This window comes from Centroberyx affinis, unplaced genomic scaffold (assembly GCF_046629955.1).
Source record: "Centroberyx affinis isolate AG114_WGS23_722 - 3 ecotype Tasmania unplaced genomic scaffold, CSIRO-AGI_Caff_v1 ptg002206l_1, whole genome shotgun sequence".
NCBI classification, from domain to species: Eukaryota; Metazoa; Chordata; class Actinopteri; order Beryciformes; family Berycidae; genus Centroberyx; species Centroberyx affinis.
This window is the reverse complement of record NW_027280510.1, coordinates 42,885-66,394: the sequence shown is the minus strand read 5'-3', so window position 1 is coordinate 66,394 and position 23,510 is coordinate 42,885. Positions and strand designations below refer to the sequence as shown.

General features: G+C 42.1%; 1 protein-coding gene across 2 annotated transcripts in view; it reads left to right on the top strand.

Moving 5' to 3' along the window:
* cdk19 (cyclin dependent kinase 19) overlaps positions 1-17,536 on the top strand; it is a 43,945-nt gene extending 26,409 nt beyond the window's left edge. Inside the window, exons 5-13 of one of the 2 annotated variants that reach the window (XM_071532545.1) lie at positions 3,826-3,883; positions 5,306-5,437; positions 6,443-6,586; positions 9,125-9,194; positions 9,311-9,383; positions 9,905-10,002; positions 10,264-10,342; positions 13,171-13,416; positions 17,304-17,536. In XM_071532545.1, coding sequence (XP_071388646.1) covers positions 3,826-3,883; positions 5,306-5,437; positions 6,443-6,586; positions 9,125-9,194; positions 9,311-9,383; positions 9,905-10,002; positions 10,264-10,342; positions 13,171-13,416; positions 17,304-17,429 — 1,026 coding nt within the window. In that variant the 3' untranslated portion in view covers positions 17,430-17,536. The remainder of the gene's footprint in view (positions 1-3,825; positions 3,884-5,305; positions 5,438-6,442; positions 6,587-9,124; positions 9,195-9,310; positions 9,384-9,904; positions 10,003-10,263; positions 10,343-13,170; positions 13,417-17,303) is intronic. The other variant, XM_071532546.1, reaches the window with a different exon arrangement.
* The last annotated feature ends 5,974 nt before the right edge of the window (positions 17,537-23,510 follow it).

Below are 23,510 nucleotides of genomic sequence, written 5' to 3'. Positions count from 1 at the left end.
AGCTGTGGAGGTGAACTGGTAATAGATGTGGGAGAGGGTAGCAACAAGAGGGACATTCCTGTTCTCCTTGGGGGGTTTATTGGTGGTCTGGCCGTGGGGGGAGGTACTGCTGACTGCATGTCTTTCATTTCTCCACTGTTACACAACAGTGTGTGTGTGTTTCTGCCGGTGTGCATCATACACTGTGTCTGCGTCTCTGCACTGCTTGTATGTGAGGTATGTGCTTTGCATTGCACCACTGCGTAGCTCCCCTCCCGCACTTACCCCCCCCCCCCCCCCCCCCCCCCCCCCCCCACACACACACACACACACACACACACACACACACACACACACACACACACACTCTGTTTTCCACCCCCACTACAGAGGTGCCTGAGTGCTTGCCCCACCCCCACCCCCCCACCCCCCCTCCCTGGGTTATGTAACAGCCCCTAGCCGGTGCAGAGCCCACCGCCCAGCATGGCTAGCTGAGTCAAGCTGCTGACATAGCAGCTACACACACACACACACACCAAAGCAAAAGACATTCACCTCAGTATTGGACTGTACCAACACTCTCTGCCGGTGGGGAAGTTACTGAAGGTGATTAATTGTTGCAGGAAATCAATAGCATCCTATACGTACGGCTAGATAGTCGCCATAAGAACACACTGTGTCTTTCCTACACAGTCAGACTGCGGCAACCTAGAGATGTTGAGGGCAGCAGCTACAGCCATCCTGTTATAATGACCGACCCGAGGATTTGGGTGGGGCAGATGCTGCATATTGGATGACCGCTATTATCAGCTGATGTTGGCCTTTAACCTATATATATTGACAATGAGCTTTAGTCAATCCCTTTGACAATGCATCAGTGAATTTAGTCAGCTGATGTGTTTTGAACATTTGAGAGACACTGTGCTATGGTAAGCTCAGAGAATATGGGTGTATTTAGTGTTATATTTTGTGTTAGAGGGTACTTGTTTGTTAGGTAACACGACACCTTAAGTATTCTGCACTGCAGCTCTTTGCCAAACTACAATTAGAGAAATATGTTCTTTAGGCTTGGTTCATCCAGGAAAGGTTTGCTGAGCATGCATGTTTTTTTTATTTTTCAGCAGCGCCCTGCGTCACACTCTTACAGTTTTACACACACTTAAACCCGGTTGCTACCCAGTATAACCACAGTCTTCTGCTGTTGTTCCACTGAGCATCACTGAAATAATGACATTGTGACATGTGATTAAATTAGCAGGTGATGAATAGACATAGCAGGGATCACTCCCCATTTTGAATATCAGTATTGGACTCAAAAATCTCAGGCCCTGCTTTCTTTGTTTTTGAGGATGCACAATTTGAGTGACATGCCACATGTTGAGGAAAAACATCTTCACTAAATCTCCTTTTTGTGACTGTATGCATTCCTTTGTCTCCATGAATTATGGTTGCGCAGGCCTATCACTGTATAGACTGCACCGACCGGCCTGCGCAACCATAATTCATGTGAGTGTGGACTGCGGGTCTGTCACCAGTGACTTAAGCAGAATGCTGATGGTTATGGGAAATACAAGTTATTACTTAATCATGAGGCATGTAGAAGGAAAAGCATTAGACAACAGCCAGCACCAGAGGATGAGCTAATGAGCTGCATTAGTGATGGCACAGCAATATTATTCCCACATGGAGAGGGTTTTTTTTCTACCTATTTTTTTCGTAGGCATTTAGTGGCCACTCTCATCCTGAGCAACTGAAGCTGTCCGTATACTTACAACATGGTACTTAAAAAGGTAACCATAGCCTGGGGGAATCAGAAAGCTTGGAGAACAACAACAATGGCTGCAGTGAAAGAGCAACAAAGCCGGCTGAGGGAATACGAGGGTTTAGAAACTCGCTCACAAAAGTGCAGATATCCTCTTAACGAGCTCAGAAAGCTGATCCTTGAGACGATTCATTTTGAGATGTCAGCACAGAGATGTAAACAAAGGCAGGGAACCGGAAAAGGAAATAGACACACGGCTGTTGAGGGCTCCATTGGCTGTTGATGGTATCGAACCCGTGACGTTTTAGCTATGGGACAGTCTCTCTGTAAACTAGGCCGCCCAGCTGTAATGGGAGTTAGTGTGCCTCTGGTCCCTGAATCGGCCTATTTTTGGGCACGAAGAGATAGATGGTTTTTTAAAACAGAACCACATCCCGAAGGATTGGGTTTACAAGTCCTCAGAGGGATGAGGATTATTTATTTTCCTCTCCACCTGACCCATTTATGAAACCAACCAACTGTAACCTAGACATTTCACTAGATAAATACAATAGAGATAGAGACACACTTCGGTACATATTTGACAATTATAATAGTGCATATTTCAATACATATTTCAGAGCAGCAACAGCGATATTTTATCCATGCTTGTTATCTGTGTATATTGTTTTTGTACCAGTGTGTTGAGCTGCGATCTCAGATGGGTTTCTGATGCACAATTCCACTTGTTTTGGTTTTCTTTTTTATTTGTATGACAAATAAACTAAACCTAGTTGTAAAAGGATATATCTGTAATATCTAGTTCTCTACTTCAGTTGTTATGTCTCCTTTTGCATTTTAAATTGGCACTTTCTCAGTCACTTTTTTCCAGAACACTCAAGAGGTAATGACTGTTTTCAAACACCCGAGGAAAATATCAGTGAAAATAAATATCTTGGGGCTGAGCATATTAATCCAGTTAGGCCTGTTTAGAATTTGAAAGAGCAGCTAGTGAGCCCCGGCTCTTCGGGCCTTTTTAAAAGAGACACTTGTCTTTGTGTTTGCCGATAGCGGCGTGTCGTGTTGTGGGCGTGAATAATAGACCTCATTATTAGTGCCGTTTCTATGGCAACAAGACATGTTTGCCAGGCAGATCTGAGTCCTCCAAGCCTTCGCATTCACACAGACGCCCGGGGGATCGACGGACGGAAGACTGTTTGGTGACAAACAGTTGCTGCATCCTACTGCATGAGAAAGCAACAGTAAACCTGACTTAATCACACCGGCCTTGTGGCATTTTCCCACTGATTAGATTTACAGTATGATTGTCTTTGATATTCCTGGTTAAGACCATGTATAATAACAGTAACAGCTCATAGCCCATAATTACATCTAGAGAGCCTGATTGCTGTTTGCCATTAAGATGGGATGAGTAAAAAAACACATCAATCCTAATGCGTTTTTTTTCCCACTGCCCTCTGTGTGACCCCCGTCTCGTGCAGAGTCCTTCACACTACACAGTTCTTTGCCTGCAAAAAGCAGACAAAGAATAGTATTGTGTGATTGGATCCTATATCCTTAAAGCATGGAACATTTTTGACATACCGAGATCCTAAAAAACTACAGAGAACATTATTTCTCAGTAGGGCCTTTTGTCGTAACCTCCTTTTCTCCTCCTCCCCTTTCGTTTAGGCCACTAGGATAACTACGATTACTTGTCTTTCACATGCTTATTTTGGTATGCTAAGGGTTCTACACCCAAAACCTCCTTCAAGAGATATCAGACATACACAACCAGGTGTTTGAATGTGTTTAACCCTGTTCCTGTTGGGGCTGTCATAGGACAGGACATACATGTTTAACATTTACTCTTCTGTTTGTTATTTTGGATTAAATCAGCTCTGCCATATTGTGTGTATTACTACATACTGTATATTGTCCCATCCCAAACACAATGGGTAGAGTTTGACTCCCACTGGGGCTGTTCATGCTAAAAATGTATACACTCATGCTACTTTAACGTACTTTGGTTTAAAATGGCCACTAAATGACATATGTTCTGTTATATTACAAAATGTAATTTTTTGACTCTCTCACTTCTCCAGAAACCAGCTAACATCCTGGTCATGGGGGAGGGTCCTGAACGAGGAAGAGTTAAAATCGGTAAGGTTGGCTAAAACAACGCTTCCAGCAATAGTCTGAATTGACTGACTGAACAAACTATAGATTGGCTCATCCGTGGCTTGAAACTCCACGGCACACAGTGGATTGAGAACTGCCAACAAAGAAAGTGTTTGTGTTGTTCACATTTGAATGAGGGGTTCTAATGTTAAAATCAACGTTTCAAGTTTTGTATAATTGTTAAATAATAGTTAACGCTATTATTAGTCTGCGTCTGTGAACAATGCAGCTGAATGACATACAGTATCATTATGACACCAGATCGATGGGGTTGTTAACTTGTTTGAGCGTACAATAGCTGCAGCATTTAACCTTCTCTCTGAGGGGTCCACAGGGGCTCAGATCAGTGCTGTTACATAAGCCAGCTGGTCAGGGGACTATTCAAGGGTAATGGCAAGGGTTTTGCAATGCTGGAGTCTATTTTTAATCCCTGCACATCCAGCAGTAATACTAAGTTATTGTTTCAGTGTAACTGGACCCTCTACAGTTGTAGCTGGTGACTGTATAACTGTCCTGAGTGACCCCAGCTACAGAAGGCTGTTTAACCCTTTATAACAAAAGGTGCTACAGCACAGTACACCAAACCTTCTCACCAAGCTACAGTCCTAGAGATGTTAACTCGCACCAAACTAAAGTCCATCAAGCACCAACAGTACTAAGTGAATTTATTGTTGTTCATGCCAGTGTATGCAGTGTTTATCCCTTAAAGCTGCACTAGGCAACTTTGCAAGTTGGCGGTGCCAAATGGCAGCAAAAGGTAATTGTTTGAAAAATTGTAACTTCAATACCCAGAAATCATGTACATGACATCAGTAAACTGCATTCATTACGCTCATGTTTACCAACATGGCTGATCTGTGATTGTTTTAAACCAAAGGACACCAAAGGGACGAGAGATGCAAAAGATCTAATGCTGAGTCCAGCTTTCTCTGGACGGAGCGCTGCTCACTGCTGTTTAAGAGACAATTTTGTATTTCATGCTTAAGTTTCAATTTGTCACTTCCTGTTGTTAGAGAAGTGTCAATACCTGACTCCAGAATTTAATTTGGGCTTCTCTGTTGTAGCCCCACTTTGTGATTTAGGATTTATTTAACACAGATGTATTTTTGCTTAAAAATATTACCTAGTGCAGCTTTAAAGGTTGTAGCTGTTTCAGGATCAGCTATGGCCTCTGTACAGTGCTAAATTATTCACCCCTGAAAACCCAAACTCCACCATCAGGATGAATGTTCGGGGTCAAAGGCTGATTAGCATGCCTGAGCTGCTATCTGAGACGCCACGAGGCTCTCTGCTGCCTTGACAGCAGCCTTGGACCGGGGCCAGCCTGCGCTCCGTTCATATCGCCCTCTGATAATACGTCTGTTTGCTAACTTCATCTATCTTCTCCACCGCACCCCTCTGCAGCTGACATGGGCTTTGCCAGACTCTTCAATTCTCCCCTCAAGCCGCTGGCGGACCTGGACCCGGTGGTGGTGACGTTCTGGTACCGGGCCCCTGAGCTGCTGCTGGGGGCCCGACACTACACCAAAGCTATCGGTGAGTCACGATGGCACATGTGGTAACAAAGCGTACCGAATAAATAGCTGTGAACGTTCAACCAACTCCCACAACTAACTTTAGGACTTTGACCGCTCACTGTTTGCTCAAATAAAGCAGTTGTGCTGGTTATGCTTGACTCTGCGTATGTTTGTGGACGTTGACATTCCTGGAGCCAGCACAGGGACATGCCATTCCATTTTAACAAGAATGATAATCTGTCTCTCAGTCTGTCTCTCGGTGTGAATGTGAACGCACAGTGGTGGCTGACAGTAAGCAGCCATGTGATGCCCGGTCTTTATCGGTATGAAGGGGGTGCGTCTCTGTGTTTATAATTATCTTCCCTGGAATATTAGCCCACACTTCTACTCAGTCTGTCGTCACGGTGGTGCCTGCTTTTAGTCTCAGGCCTCCACTGTGTGTGTGACTCTCTCTGTAGATGTGTGTGTGTGTGTGTGTGTGAGAGAGAGAGAGAGATAAATAGAGTCAGACATAAAAACTGGCTTTGTGTCTCAACAGTCCTGAAAATTTGCGCCTGGATGAGGTTAGCCGAGGCCTGAGCCCAGTCCAGTCCAGCATGATTCATCGTTTGTCATTTCCAAAAAGTCTGAGCCCAGCTCACCACCAAAAGCCCAGAAATTCCCAGAAAATCGTATTCACTTTGCTTTGTGACCAGGCGAGGAAAGGAAAGAAGTAAGAAGAGCGCTTTGAAGTGAAGTTAGACCAAAAATATAAAACCCTTTACTTGTTATGATCACCAAAGTTAGGGACATGTGCCAAAGTTAGGGTCAGCTCTTGTGTCTGCAGGTCGAAATCTCTGCAAATGAGTGAAAAATGAATATGAAATGTGGGGAACGTGAAAGGCATCGTCAAACACACACAATCAATCCTGCCTCCCCTTATTCCATGAAGACTAATTATACTCTGTAGCTAATGTAGCTCATGTGCACTCTGACTAATTGGTGTATGTGTGTGTATGTGTGTATGTGTATGTACATGCATTAGACATTTGGGCAATTGGCTGCATCTTCGCGGAGCTGCTGACGTCGGAGCCCATCTTTCACTGTCGCCAGGAAGACATCAAGACCAGTAACCCCTTCCATCACGACCAGCTGGACAGGATATTCAGCGTCATGGGCTTCCCAGCAGGTCTGTACGCTCTGCAGCTACACACAGACTACGGCTGCTGTCGGGTGGTTAAAACCAGGGCTGGGGCCATTCATGAACTGAACTGAGAATGCATGGTAAATTCCAGTTCAATCCCTGGAGTTGGAATTGGAATTGGAATTGGAATTGCACAGAGCTCTAAGGAAACAGAATTGGAATTTAATTGGAATGGCATGAAGCAGAATTGAATTCCATTAAATTCCATTAAATTCCACTTCTGGGAGAGTTTGTCTTAACTTGCTAAACATTATAAATCAAACATTATGAATCAAATAAAAGACTGTTAAACAAATCAAATACATGTAGGTTCGATGATGTGTTCATTCATGAATTGACCCAAACCCTGGTTAAAATCTCGCAAACAAAAATAATAATGATGTTTACTTTATTTCTATAACACTTAACGTTATTAAGTGCAGTAAAACAAAGTGAACAAGATAAACATGGCACCAAAACAATAAAACGCCTGAATGTTTTTCCTTGGAGAAAAGTAAGAAATGAAGGCTATATGATAAAACCTATAATTGGATTCAGTTTTGATTCAGAAGCATCCTGCAACACGATCAACAAGTCACTGAAAGTCCATTCATTCCCTGTAGAGCTTAGCGGACGGTCAACAAGCTTCTCAGCCAATGAAACTTGGCCACGGCTGAACTTTTCACGGTCATCATCCATCAACGGTCAATCAGATTTCTGCACTTCCTTCAGCAATAGTTCCACCTGTCAAGTGCAAAATGGGCGAGTTGATTGTTGATTACAGCCATTCAGTGCTTCCCAGTTCTGTACAACTTTTACTTGAAAGACTACAGGAATAAACGTGTGAAAAACGAAGCTAGGAGAACAGTTGCATCCATCGTTGGCGTCGGTATTAAGTTCTGAATTAATATTATTGAGTGTTTTTCTGTTTATTTTTTATTAATGCTACCTATTTAGCACTTGCTAGTTAGTTAGTTTCGTTCATTATCCTTTCGGAAATTCTCTTTGTGTCTGTGGCAACTGTCAGACAAATACAATCACAACAGAAAGGACATTACAATTAAAGACAGACATTTAACAACAAAGTGCTCCACATCAACATCACCAACAATCAAGAATTAAGTACAAGTGTTAGCTAGCTATGTTAATGTTATATCAACAAAATTACCACTACATAGATGCAATCGGAGTCTCTCGCACTGCTCACTATCCATCAGAATAGAAAAACTGACTGAGAAATCAACCATGTTCCTTGAAGTGTGAGCGTACACTTCAGCATCCAGTTATCAGCTGTCACATAGGAACAGTAATCTCCCTGAGCACAATGTCTAAACACAAGCATCATTTACTGTAAACTTCACCTTGCGCAGATTATATTAACAAGTGTAACAAGTGTAATCAGCTTTGAGACTTTCAAATCAGTTTTGTCACTTGAGGGAAGACAATATTTACAAAGATTAATATTAAATTGATGTAACTAGTTTGCATTATTTGGGAGAAGTAATGTAATGAATGAGAGGGGGTGGGGACTGATGCCTAAGGCGCAAAAAGACATAATTTGCATTCAGTAGATAGTTGACCAATGCTTAGAATGCAGACACTTGCAAGTCTACACAAGCCAGTGTGTCTGCTGGTTAGTGATGTTGAGCCACCATGGTGCTGTGTGAGAGGTCTTGTCTTTCACAATGCAATGATTCATAGAAGAAAATATTATGCATCGATGCTCAATCTGTCTGTCATCCTGCTACTAAGCATCTCTGCCCATTTAACAAATCTCACACACAGCAAAGTTCAAATTAAAATTAAAACTCCCTGAATGCTACTCCCGTTTACCTTCCAGCACTCTTTGTAACTCAGATGTACAGGAGGTTAACTGCTTGGTTGATGGGTCGCGCTATTCTGACCCGTCTGATTGCCTCTATGTAGCGATCTGCAGCTACAAAGTTTTGAACAGTCAAATCACGTTTGTCGTTTTTCACTGCTTTGGTATTTTTGAGATATTAATTCCTGTAGTCTTTAAAATAAAAGAGAACTGCAAAGCTTTGAATGGCTGTAATGAACTTCTCAACTGTTTTACACTTACCGGGCAGAACTAATTGTTCATGAAACAAAATCAGTAGGGAAACAAGGAAGTGCCTGATTGGCTTTTGACAGCCGATGACAGAAAAGTTAATCTGTGGCCAACTTTTCTTGACCAACAAGCTTGTTGACCATCTTCACATCAGCCGAGTTTCCCTGGTCGCTCAGCTCTGTAGGAAATAAACAGACTTCTGGTGACTTGTTGAATGTTGCTCACAGTGTGGAAGCTGACATAAACTACACTTTACTTTAAAGTCCAATTTCAGTGCAGGAGAGTTTTGGTTACATGAATGTTGCTGCTAGCTATCAGGGAGTCAGTCACGGTCTGTTTGATGTATACTCTCTAGATTTGAGTACATTGATAGCACATTGTATTTATTCTACATATCCATAAGGCACATACTTGTACATATGTGAAGTTGTTATTGTAGTTTTGAAACGATGGAGACTTTTTGAATTCCTCAGATAAGGATTGGGAAGACATCAGGAAGATGCCAGAGTACCCCACGCTTCAGAAAGACTTCAGGAGAACAACGTGAGTAGATGAGCCCGATACTGCGATGATATGACCATGATCATGTATAGAACCTTAGATATATGCACAAAGTTTAAAGTATTCAAAGTATGTTGTTGTGTTTTGCCACTTAACAGGTATGCAAACAGCAGCCTAATCAAATACATGGAGAAGCATAAAGTCAAACCGGACAGCAAAGTTTTCCTGTTGGTAGGTACACACTGCTACAGTCTGGGGAGAAGAGTATGGAAAAATAATGTTTGACCCCAATACACATACGACTACACATTAACACATACACATCACAAAAAAGAGAAACTTTGTCCAGATTAGTAGTAAATATTGATTTAGCATGACTTTTAGTTTTAGTTTTAAACAAGTTTCTAAACATTTAAACAAACCTAACCATGTCTGGGGTCAGATATTACTCAATATACCCCAATCACTTTAAAAACAGATTAAAAAATGTCATTAGATATGTAAAAGTATGCCACTCACATTTCTTTAACACATGTAACCCTGTGCAATCAATATACAATATAATGTTATTGAGGCAGTATTGTGCTTTGACCGGGATCCCACACTGTCCTCGGATATTTATTTGTCAACTCAGTTTTGTATATTGAGGAGCTTTTCATTTGCTGCTACTAAACGTCTCTACAGCCACTGAGCCATAAAAACAATATCTTGACTGTTTCATAACACTGTATGTTGTTCATTCATGCCTTCAGCTCCAGAAACTCCTCACCATGGACCCCACCAAAAGAATCACATCAGAACAGGCACTACAGGACCCGTACTTCCTGGAGGACCCACTACCAACCACCGAGTGAGACTTCATAACACTTTTGTTGTGCTTTGCCTCACATTCCCGCAGTCAGATCTACGTTACAACATAGCATCCTGAGAAAGGATTGAATTGGTTTAGCAAAATAATGCAAGCCCACACTTCACTTCACGCTTCAATCTCGCTTCCTGTTTTTGTCCTGTGGTGTTGGGTGAGAATGTGTTTTGGTTGGCACAATAGATTCAAAGTGGTATGCTGATGCAGAAACACCTCAATCACTGTTTTCTGTCTGATTGCCTCTAGTGTGTTTGCTGGATGTCAGATCCCCTACCCAAAACGAGAGTTTCTAAACGAAGACGAGCCAGAGGAGAAAACAGAAAAGGTAATGATCTGATGCTTCTGTCGGGCAGAATTCACAAGCCGGGGCCAGAAAATAACTTTTGTTTTGTCAACTGGCCGCAGTGGAAAGTAGATTAAGAGTTTCACCAGGTCATTTAATTTGTTTGCTTCCATAGTTTTCAGAATAGAAAGATATATAGAACAGGTTTGCTACTAGCAATTAAAAGAATAGAATATTCCTTTTTTTGTAACCAACATACTTGGAGTTGTGTAGTCAATCCATATAATTTGGAGAGTCATTATTACCCATCACCTGAAGGTACACAACCTCTGTCTTCTTTAACTGTGAATGCACACGACACTCAGACATACACTTCAACGCAAAATAGTTTTAATAGTATAAAAACTTGGTGAGTGAGTCATGAGTTTGATTTCTATAATCAGTTTCAGCTTCAGTAAATTAAATCATTCCATACAAATTCAGAAAACACCATTTAAATTCAGTCGTCTGGTGGAACAAATCTCATCACTTTCAATCTAAGTCATTTGAACAAACACAAGATCTTTTGTCAAGACTTTAGAAACCTTGTCAAGTCATCAAAGTACAAGTCAAAGCCAAGTCCCAAGTATATAGTCATTTGACTCGAGTCCCCACCTCTGCATCACTCATCTGGAAAATCAGGACTGGGCCTGTACAGTTTTATACAGATCGTCCTCTGGACTGAAGGCTTCAACTGCCAGACTATAATGTCTACATTTACATCCCTAGTGGCTCGTGTTCATTTCAGGCCCTGCCCACAGGTATGTAATGCTGCTCATAAAGGAAATATATCCCTTGGTGGATGCTTTTAGCCGAATCGCGACATACTGCTGATTCAGAGGCGATCCAAGCCCTGCGCCAATGTGATGCTGTAAGCCCTGTCTTAGCAAGCTCACATTACTGCCAAGCGAGAAGAGTGACAGAGGAAGAAAAACACAAGCTGACCAAACATGAACAGCTGCCATCGCAGCGGAGCAGCGGTCAAACCACCTTTCGAGGTAAAGGTCACAGGGTTTAGCTGTTTCCAGACTCCCCTGTACGCCGTAATCTCTGATTTATGTTGGTCATAAGACATTCATGGCAGAACGCGCTTATATCCATTGGCCGCGTTAGATTTTCAGAGCAAAAGTAAGTGGGTGGTTTGAAAGTGGGAATGTTCTACCAAAGTGAAATACTCATCCAAAGGCCCACTTCAACCAAAAACACTCACAGTGAGCCTTTGAACAGCAATATATTGTTTGTGTTTTGGCCCCATGCTCTCATCAGTTGTGTGAATGTGAAATGAATCAGTGGCTATTAGGTTAAATTACAGCTTGAAGTGACTGACAGAAGTGACTGTGTTTTGCGAGGGAGAGAGAAATCCGATCCTAATGTGAATGCATGGGACGCATTTTAACACCAGGTGTAAAGGGGGCCTATAGGTCTTATTGTCCAGTTGTCCTTTCAGCTTTTTTTTTTTTACATTGTAATAAACCTCTGTGGGGATTCAGCTATGACTTTGCCAGAGGCGCAGACGTACATGCAGTGGCAGTGGAACAGAAGGCCGACCTCTGCGTGAAGAACTGAGCACTGAGCCAACCCATCTCACCGTTGCATCATTAAAGATAGAGAGCCGGCGTCTGGAAACGTCCGTCTACCAAAGCTGGCAGATGGCAGCCACGTGGTTTTAAAAGGCAGATCTGTGCTGCACAAGGTGAAGGGAAAGTATGCGTTGCGACAGCGATCCGTCCGTCTCCATCCGGCTTCTGAGAATCCCCAGATCCTGCATCACATTAGCAGCTGCTGTCAAGTGAAGCAACACCTGATCTGAGCGTGTGTTGCCTCACACAGCGGCCGCTCTTCAGGAAGGCTTTGAGTTCTCGGCCTCCTTCCGCCACACTGTCTTCCAGGCTGGGCATGAGAGGCTGTCATTGTTTCAGCCAACTCGCTCACGTGTCTCAGTCGCATGGGAAGCTAGGAGAGCTTTGTGAGCTGGGCTTGCAATGCAAATTCTTGTAAATAATCTCCGAGCAGCTATTCCAGCGTGCGAACTCCGCGGAACTATTGACTGGTTCAGCTGGCTCCTGTTTTTAAACAGATGTTGATTTGTAACCTCCTGTGGATAAGTGTCTAGCAGCATGATTATGTTATAGATTGTATATGAATACCTCCTGCCACACACACACACACACACTCACACACATTCTCTGCCCCACCATATTTTCTAGCTCTGACACACAGAACAGGTGGCTTTGAACCGAGTCACCAAATGTTTCTTTCTGTCTCTCCAGTTGTACAATCATGTCTAGTGGTCAACTTGTTCATGTTTAACAAGGGGGGTGGTCAGGAGGTAAAGAGGGTTTTTTCTTCTGATGTTTTCTTTAAAGGAATACACTGACGATTTGGCAAATTTCATTAGATGACACTTCAGTTATCCCTGTGGGGAAAAGCTCTAGTCTTAACCACTACTACTACTACTGCTACTATTAGTGTGACTACTACTACTACTAGTCCTACTACTACTACTACCACCAGTGCTACTACTGCTACTACTAATAATAATAATAGTACTAATGTATTTTATTTACAACACACATCCAAACACTCTCAACATGCTATAATTAAAAGCAAGTAAAATACAGCATAACAAAAGTAACTCAATCAACATCTGAAAATTTCAACATCTGAAAAATACATGTGAAGAGACATTGGAGCGCAGTGTAAAGTTATGAAAGAGCATGTTGCCAAAAAGTTTTGATTTCTTTAGTCTAAATCCCCGCAACACACACACACACACACACACACATACACACTTTTGACCTCCTGTGGTTGTGCTGTCTGTCTGTCTCCAGAACCAGACCCAGCAGCACCAGCAGACGACAGGCCAAACTCAGGCCCAGAACCAGCAGCAGACAGCAGCCCAGCAGGCCCCCTCCCAGCAGAGCTCAGCCCAAACCAACGGCACCAGTGGGGCCGCGGGAGCCACCGCCGGCGGGGGTTTACAACACGGCCAGGACCAGGGGCCCCCCAACAAGAAACCCCGGATCGGGCCCTCAGGGGCCTCCTCAGGCACTGGGGTGCTGCAGTCAGAGTACCAGGTTGGTAGGATTTTACACCGGCTTAGTTGAGAGGAATTTGTACTCCAGACAGAAGAGAGGGAAAGGCTTGTTCACCACATCACCAGACTGGTATGTTGTGGTTTTTTTGTGTGCTGTACAGACTATTTACATACAGAGTCAGCAGTTGACACTCCTTTTTGTGTTTTATTTTTTCTTATAAAGACAATGGGAAGATACAGAGGGTGACAGGGTAGGGGAAACACAGAGAGAAACAGTAACGGGCCATCTCACATCTACCATTCACATCGATACAAGCATATTCATTGAGCTTTATGTATGAGTGGTTGAATGTGTGTGTGTGTGTGTGTGCGTGCGGGGGAGGGGTGGGGACGTCATCCTATGCTATTGAACTATGCAAATTTTTCAAGTAACTAACAAAACCGGTTATTCCCTAACCTGCACACAAATTCACAGTGTGGAAAAGTAATGTGAACAACTGAAGAGTGTTGTGTTTTTGACCTTGTTAAAAAGTATGAAATATTGCCTTATACAGTAGAACGTCACTAAAACAATCTTCTGGGTAATGTAGGTGGATTAGTGAGATTATAAATGGGATGATAAAGTGGGATGATAAATTATAGCTTCACTTTTACATCCCTGTAACCGTATCTTAACTGCTGATACTACCATTAGTTTAATATACATGTCCATGGCTAGTGTAGTATGTATTTAATCCTGTGATTTATCCTCATTTCAGAGAGTCTTTTCTTTTAAAACAGATGGTGGTGTTTTCTTCATTAATAATGACTTTGACTGTAATCTATGTGTGTGTGACATCCGTTAAGGAACACACACAGATACACCAGGCGACAACAGTCTGTTGGGTAACTGATAATGTTTTTTCATTTCACATTCACCTGCTGACAAATGTGACAGCAAAACATTGTCCTGCCAGCTCGCTGTTGTTTCCTATCTTGGCGTCTGCTCTATCTTTGGCTCTGGCCTTATCACAGGGCTAAAGAGAGAGAGAGATTTACGACTTGGGGAGCGAGAGAGAGCGAGAGTGAATGAGTGGTTGACAAAAGCGTGATGGAATAAAGGCGGGGACAGGGAGAGAATGTGTGAACGAGTATATTGCACAGGACAAAGTCGGACAGAGGTGACCATTTCGACCTCGCTTGCCTTTACTTCAGCAGTGATCTGTGTGAGATGCACTCTCTCTCTATATATTTATAGCAGGGGCTGAGGTAGCATGTTAGACAGCTGATAGCCACTTCAAAGTGAGACCTCAGCAAATGTATAAATATACCACTTCACTGGACAGACAGACCAGTAGAATGACTAGCTTGCTGGCTGGCTGGGTGGCTGACAATGGCATTATTCAGCGTCCTACTTTTCCCCTCATTGATCCCAACGCCCCTGGCTATCCCACTATGCACCACTTTCCCCCGGTTCTGCTAAATGTGCACGGATGTTTCACATGTGACCCAGAATATGTAGTTGTTGATACATCAGTTCAGCTGAGGCTTCTGACCCGGAGCACCAGCCTCTTGTCATCCTCTGACACAGCTGACCATGGCAGTCTGACTCTGCTGTTAACTGGTTTTCGTCTTATTAGTCTTTACAGAAAATGTAAATGTCCACTGGTGAAAATGCTCAATCCTTTTTCTTGATCACATGTGGGGTGCCTCAGGGGTCCGCTCTTAGACCTATATTGTTCTCACTCTGTATGCTACACTTGGCTCACATAATACATCAGTTAAATACTTCTTTCATTGTTATGCCGATGACACACATTGTCATCTTTCTATTAAGTGTAATGATATCAGAAGATTAGCTATTTAGCTATTTAAATGACTGCCTTTTGGCTCTTAATGATTGGATGTCTCTTAATTTCCTACAGTTGAACTCTGACAAAACTGAAGTACTTGTTGTCAGCCCTAATTCCAAATACTAATTAATAATTTCTACTACTAGTAGTTACTAATTTCCTCCTTCAAGTCCCAACTAAGCTGCACACTAGGGCAACCCTAAAAGGTTCCTTGAAGAACCCTCCGGTTATAAGGGGAGGAACCCTTTTCAAAGAACTGGTTAGGGATGCTTTTAGTGAGGAACCTTAAGTTGAATTTATGGTACATTTGGATTTTAGAAGAAGTGCTGATGCTGCTGATGAATCCCTATTTTTTAGAGCATACAGATCTATGAAATAGTAGGAGATTGCCCTCAGGATGGACTCCAATCCAGTCATCACCCGAACATCCAGTCAGTCAGCCATAAACATGTGTTTAATTCAGACAAAACAGATTTTCTTATTATTTTCCTAAATCAGCAGCGGAGGTAAGCACAGGCTCAACATGCTAGATCAGGACCTACATGTCTAAATATCCATACATAATAGTTCTGTGATTTGCACTGAGGAGATTTCATATTCTACATATTTGTAGGTCTGGGTAAATAAATCCTCCTGAATTAGGTCATTAGACTTTTGCTAATGCTTTTAAAAGCTGCAGCCCAGACGTATGTGAAGTAAACCACAATGTATATCACACAAGCCTTTCTCTTGTTTTGAAAGTATACTGAAACCAAAGCATTTGCTCCTGGTGTCTCTCTTGTGTACATACAGTGGAAGAAGCTTGCCCACTAAGCAGTGGCTAATACTGTCCCCATTCAGTTTTCCTCGCTGACCAGGCTGGGTGCCGGTGACTTTGCAAAACATCCGTGAAAAATAGGAAGCTGTGGCAGTGTGTTGGCATGTAGGTTAATGGCTGCTGAGCCTCACATGAGGGTTGGATACTAATTCCCGCTGTGAGGCATATTTCACAAGACAAATCTGGGCAGTAAAATGCACTTTTGCTTGTTTGGTGGCTCTTTGAATTGATTTCCTGCACCCAAATATATCCAACCCTTTGCCATCATCACTTTCTCTACCAAGGTTTAGCAGTGGCAAGCAATATGAATCTGAATGATGGCTCTTTTTTTAATCTTTTCAGTGAACTCAAAGTGTATGACATGAAAAAATCAGTTTTACTTTGTCGTCTAAATGTTTTTCGGTGAAATGTTTCTGAGGCATCTGAAACTGAAAAGTCATTGTGTTATGCTGTATTTCTGGATTTCAAAACTTGCTTTCCAGCCTGTTCTGTTTTGGAACAAAAAGTTCCTGCCCTTTGGCATTCTTCTCCCACCTGCTCGCGTTTAGATGCTCACGACGTATTCACGTGTCATGAGCTGTTGGAACATCTCCGTCTGATACTGTGACTTTATTATTTATGTAATTTACACGCTAATGTAGGCTGTGCCAGAGACCTGTTGTTGTTTGATGTTGTTTCATTTCTTGGTCGCTGATAGATGCCGATAAAGGTTGTAGATTACTTAATGCCCCCTTAATCATATTAAAGTGTGAGTATTGTCCATAGCATTGCATAGAATCATAATTACCATATGAACAATTTTTGAAATAGATTTTTCATTAAAAAATGTTTGATTAATATATTTGCTATAATTCCTATATTAATCTATATTGTACCTTATTTTATCCTGTACTATTGTAATGTGCTTTGGCAACACTCAATACTACTTGATTCCTGCCAATAAAGCTTTTACTGAATCTGAATCTGATAATAATGGAAGAATCACAGCTATATATATATACATTGTAGTTTAACTCATATACAGGACGTCACGATGAAGCCCTTTGTGGCGAAATGTTTGTCAACAAAGGCTTTTCTGACCATGTAATCATCTTTATTTTTCTTATAGCATTTGCGACCAACCAGCACCTCATTATAAGTGCCTGTGTCTTGACTGCTTCTACTACTTGACCAACTATCAATAATAATAATGGAATTGCATCAGTGACGTGCTCACCACTATACTTCCTCTCCATCCTTCCTCTCTCTCTCTCTCTCTCTCTCGCTCTCTCTCTTCAGCACTCCAGCTCCCGCCTTGGTTACCAAAGCAACGTCCAAGGTTCCACTCAGTCCCAGAGCACCATGGGATACTCGTCGTCGTCCCAGCAGAGCTCCCAGTACTCCCACCAGACCCACCGCTACTGAGGCTCCCGCTCCCTCCTTACCAGCAGAGGAGCCAGCTCCTCCTCCTCCTCCTCCTCCTCCTCAACCAACCCTGAACCTCAGCAGAAGCCGCCGTAAAACCCTCAGCTCCGGCCCAGATCCTGACCGGATGTCTCTCCGTGCGTCGGGTCATTCCAGCTCCACCATCCACCTTCTCACAACGCCCCCCCCCCCCAAAACTTCACCTTTGACCTGGACCTCTGACCCTACAGCCTTCCCCAGGGGCACTGCAATATGAAGGCAAACTCAAACATAGGAACCAAAAGAAAAACAAAACAAAACAAAAAAAAAAACACTTTCTGCCTCTGCCTCCCCGGGGGTAGCGAGACATTTTTAAAAAGGATGTATGATAGATTTGAAGAAGGAATAAAGTCAGGCGTGAAACTCGTCACAGACAAAGACTCCGAACCATGGCACTTACAAATATCCGTTCTTCAAGAGGAAGAACTGCAGCTGTGTTCATATATGTACATTATATAGCACCTTTTTCTATTTGATTTTTTTTTTCTCGCTTGTTTGCTAGAGTTTTCAAGTTTACCTTGATAGTTGATGTCATTGTAAATATTGTTAAATATTGAAGCGATCGGATGAAACACAGGAGGAAAGCCCTTTACTGTCATCTCTAGCGTTCGTTGTACTATTATTACCTTGGATAATCAAAAGAAATGGGGGGGAAAAAAGTTTGAGCTAACCCTGTCCTTTTAAGAAAAAAGAGAGAACTTGTACTCTCGCCCATAGGTTCAATGTTTGTACCCAGAAAAAAAACAAAAATCGGCTCTTTAGCTGATGCAATTGCAGGGAAATACTAAATGCGCAATTTATCATCTTCTTATTATAGGGTTTCTATATTTAGACCTCTGTTTGTCTAGATTTGAATTTGGAAATTAAGAAAAAGTAGTTGTCTTTCTACAGTCTAAGTTCTGTATATTCTACTTCACTCCAGTACCTTCAGACCTAAAACATTTTGACCGCCGAGCTCTTCAGTGAACGTGGGTAAAAGACACGCAGCGCTCGTTCGCTCTGACAGAGAAACCGTTTTTCTCACTCGTGGCCAGCAGCTCCCGAGCGCCGACCCTCTCGGTCGCGGCGCTGCTGGCGGACACTTTGGTTTGACGCCCATCTTACCGTGGACCTCCAAGACTTTTAAGGTTACTGAACGTGCGCATAACCATACAGGGCAGCTAACAGAACGCCCCCGTATGCTCTTGAGACTGTTACTGCCTGATGTCAGATTTTTTTTTTTTTATATATATATATCATTTTAATGTTTTATTGTTCTTACTTTTTACCTTGTTGTCCTGTATGTGTGAGTGAATGAGTGTGTGTGTGTGGGTGCGTGTGCGTGTGTCTGGGGTTTTTTTACGCATGTTTATCCTGCACTGACCGCTGAACTGATCTGCAAAGAGCTGGAACAAATACGGGGTGAGTTTTCTACCCAAACGCCCATCTTCTTCCACTCCACTCCACTCCTCCCCTCTGGCTGTGCACTGAGTAGAAACCCAGGTAGAGAAGGGGGCAGATTCAGAATGGGATCGGTCCTGAGAAAATGGGTGCGTTCTTTAATCCGTGCCAAGGGAGCCGGGAGCAAGAAGGTTGGCCCGCAAGTTAACATAAACAACAATGTACAAGTGCAGTGAAGGGAATGGCTTTTCACCAGTGCAGCATTTTTTGGGTTGTAGTGTCTTTTCTGCAGGGCGAGAGCAGAAAATGTTACAATCTTTTCTTTCCTTCCTTTTGTTTCCTTATTGTTTATTTCATATGTTTGGGTTCTTTTGAAAGAATGAGTGAATTTATTTTCCCACCCCAGTTCTAGAGGATATCTTCAAGCACAAATCTAAATCTGGTGTTTTTGCGTGGGTAGCTTCCCCTTTTTCGATTCACACGGTTCGCCCCACCCTCACTGGTCCCGCTCCGTCACGTGACGGGCCGCCGTCCAGGTTGTATTAAAGAACGCACCCAACGACTCGACTGTAACTGTACTGCGTGTGCTCCGATACAGACGTGGACACGGGATATGAAAAAACAAAACAAGAGAGAGAGCCGCCCCTGCTAGAGCTGTTACCTGCAGAGGGATTAGGAAATACTGACACCGTGTGGCTGGAAAGAGAACTGGACCTCTGTTCTTTATGAAATGTGTAATTATACAAGAATATTATTGCAAGGAATGAGTCAGTTTTCACTAAGACATTCGAGACATGGGCGTATGTTTCTGTAAAACTGCCTTTGTGCTGTCCAGAAGTCCAGTCATGTTTCACTGGTGTAACACTGACGCTGTCCCGGTTGAAAATGGCCACTCGCTTTGCTCTCTCTAAGAGAATATTGACTATTATTTGTATTTCACCGCTGAAAGTATATCCTTTGTGCTTCATGCATTGATACCAAGATGCAACCAGGTGGCGTCTGTTGCCTCTGATTCAGTTCAATATTGTGATACACAGGTAGATAACTCCTCCTGCAAAATTTCTTACAGTTGCTGTTAAAACACGTGTTAAGTCAGCATCAGGCCCTGCTCAAGGGTTTGGGTCACTTCCATATAAATTGTGTCGATTCTGCAAAGGGTCGCACATTTTTCATTTTCAATTCAATTTTTAAAGTGAAAAAGGTTAAACAAACTGGGGTATTTTTTGTCGGATTTATACAAAATGTAAGTGGGGAGGTCGTGCTTTTCAGGATTTACTGTATGTCATATCTTGAATTGTCCAAATGCAAATGGTTTCGACCCCCATGTGTTGCATGAATGAAGACTCCATGTTCCTCTGTGATTCTCTGATCTTGATAGGAAGAGTTTCATTCCAAAATGACATAGCCTCCATTTGAAAAAAAAACAAAAAAAAGCAAAATGATTGATTGCACAAAATGAAAACAATTTATGGTACTTTTTTAAAGGAGATTAGGTAACTGAAGTGCTTAGCTGACAAAATGCTAACACTTTTACAGACTGGATCTTCTGTATTTTACACGTATTTAATGATGAACTTCAGGTAATGAATTTTCTCCCAAAATGGATATGCGTAGCAGTTTGGAAATTAACTCTTCATATATTGTTTAATGTTTTCTACTCTTCTGACAGTCTGGCAGACAGATCCAGGGGGAAACAACAGCCTTTTCAGAACAGTCATATTTGATGGGGATCAAAACCAGCAGCTATTCATCAAAGGTTTTCCTCCTCCCTTTGTTATGTGTACTATGTATTTGAAGACTAATTAAGTAGCAATGAGGATACGTAAGACACTTGTTGTAAATTTTCTCTCCACACAAGCGAGGTGTCAAAAAGTATTATTCAGCACGAGGCTCCAACAGGAACCAGTGGGGCAAATTACTGTCAAAAACAACTCCTATGCAAAAAGAAAAATCACAGACAAAAGCTTTCTCCTGCGCAGTGCTTAGGTTTTACTATGAGAGCATGCAGTTCACAGGTTTCTTATGGTTTCGATCGGGATATATATCCATTCCTTCTGTAATATTGAACACAGTAGTTGAAGACGGCGCTCACTTAAGTCCTTTCTTTCTCTCACAGCATTTTAAAATGTACTCTAAATGAAATATTGTAAAGAAATGCATATATATGGATAGTATACAATCATATTTATTATTTCCATACATATATGAATAATACCCATTTTTTGGAACTTTCCTCTGCCTTAACTATAGTAGCTATAGAAAGGGACCTCTGTCGAACAAACCAGGCATCACTAGACCGTATTTCTTGCTATTTCAGAGTTATTGCCTCTCTATACTCACATGAAATCATATCTAGTTACTGAATGTGTTGCCACATCATGCTATCTTGTTGCCGATGTACAGTAGAATGAAGGTGACACCTTTGGCACTGATGCCCCTCCGCTCGCTTTGTGGGATCGCTAAAAAAAAAAAAAAACCCACAGCAGCTTTTTCCTGGTTTGTTTCACGTCGTTAGTCTCAAATCTTCCACAGCTTCACTGTTTTTAACAGGAATGAAATAATCCACGTTTTACTTTGTGTGGATGGTGCCTTTTTTTTTAGTCTTAGCATTTGTCTTCTAAAGATGTCATGGGAATTTGTTCAGGATTTTATATTTTATTACTGTCATGGCTCTTTTGGTCTATTTCCTGTGTGTTTTTTTTTCCCATTAGTATGTAGCGTTTTGTTTATTTACACAAATGTGGAAGCTAGCAGCTGAATATCTTTTTTTTTTTTTTTTTTTATAGTTCAATGTGTCACACCTCTAAAGACTGCAAACAATTATGATGGAGGATTGCCTATCATTTTCTCTTCTAATAGATATTGTCCTTACACATTATTGAAGCGCGGTTAAGTATGTTTTGAAATGCTGTACATAAGAACACATTTTAAGAATTTCTCATTGAAATATTGATACAGTAATTGTCTTTTAATGCACTGTTGTTGCTCAAATATTTAGTGGTAAATAAAAAAAAAAGTATTTAATGTTTTTCTAATGTCTCGTTCAGACACTAAAGTTACGGCAGTTGGATGAAAGTTATAAGCCAGACGACGCTCCTCTGTGTGTGTAGATACTGACAGACACACATTAGTACACGCCTATGACACCTAGTGCACCTCTAGGCCGCTCTCTTCTCACATTTCCTCCTTTTTGATAGTGTTGCATGTGCCTGTCTTTTCCAATGGAGAACGTAAGCACTTAACCGTCAGCCTCTCGACAGTTTGTACAGAAAGACAAACGCCCCATCTGCAAATCTCACTTTCTGCGATGCCTGTTCAGATACGAAACGTTGTTGTGGCTCGTGTCACAAAAACATGCTTACACTAACTCTCTTTACCCATCGGAGCACCTTTAAGAGGTGGTTCCCTATTTTTAAAGGAAATTTTAATTCGGTTGTGGCTCTGCCAGGCGAGAAAAGGACAAAAGTGGCAACTGTTTGCTGTTGTTATTCTGCTGAAATCCACAATTCCCCCCCGAGGCTCTCAGTGTTTTTGCGTCACCAGAATGCTTTGCAGGTCGGGGTGTCTGTCGACTCTTCTACATTCTCTCTGTATTACGTGTGTATGTGCGTGCACACGAGTTTGAAATATACATATGGCCTAAATGTATTGTCTTTCCATAGCATTTATAGATAAGGCAGCAATAGCTCAGTGCAGGAAATTTAAAAAAAAACAAAAAAGAATACATTTATTTAGCTGCTTTTAGCAAACTTGTCCAAATTTCACTGTACAAATGACTGTTAAATGAGAAAAAAAGTCATGTATATTTATTTTATATCCTCTATTGTAATAAAAATCTCTTTTGTCTCAATCACTTTCATTTGCACAGAAGTTGTTATGAGCCCCTGTGCTCAGTTGATCTGCACGCTGCATTCGATCTACACTGCAGCCGATGGGAGTGTTGCTCTTTCTGTTTGCCACTTGATGTCACCCAAGGGTGTCTGTTTACTGTACTGCTGCACTGTGAGTCCTTTCAGCACTGTCCTGTGGAGAAACAGACAGATCCTGAGAACATTTAAAAAATTTCACTGTATATATTTTTTTTAAGATTATTTTTTAAAGTTGGCTCCTGTTTACTTCAATGCAAAAGACTCACATGTGACAAAGATCAGGAGACAGATTCAAACTCTCAAAACAACATCACCGTACTCACAGTAGGTGGCACTGATGCGGCAAAACTCCTCATACATTTTCAGTCAGATTTCTGGAGTACTAAACACCACATCTATCAGAAAGTGAACTTGTTCCCCTTGCTGTGTAACGTCATACGGTTACACACACACATTAGCACAGACCCTCGAAACACGAAGCACCTCTACCCCTCCCATTTCTCACGTTTCCTCTTTCAGTAGAGTCGCATGTGCCTGTCTTATCCCAATGGATGACTTGACTACATTCAAGATCGCTTTATGGGGCCAAGTAGCTTGACAAGTGGGACCAGTGCGGGCAAGCTGAGAGTTGGCATGGACCTCGTACAGTTCTGGCAGAAGCTCACTGGGTGAACGTCTCTCGGCCTGCAGTGTTACTGCTCCCACTTAGGGGGGAAATTTATGAGTTGGAGAGAGCTCAGCAGAATGTATTAACACAGATGTGATCCCATTTCCACCCCGTCGCCAGGTGCTC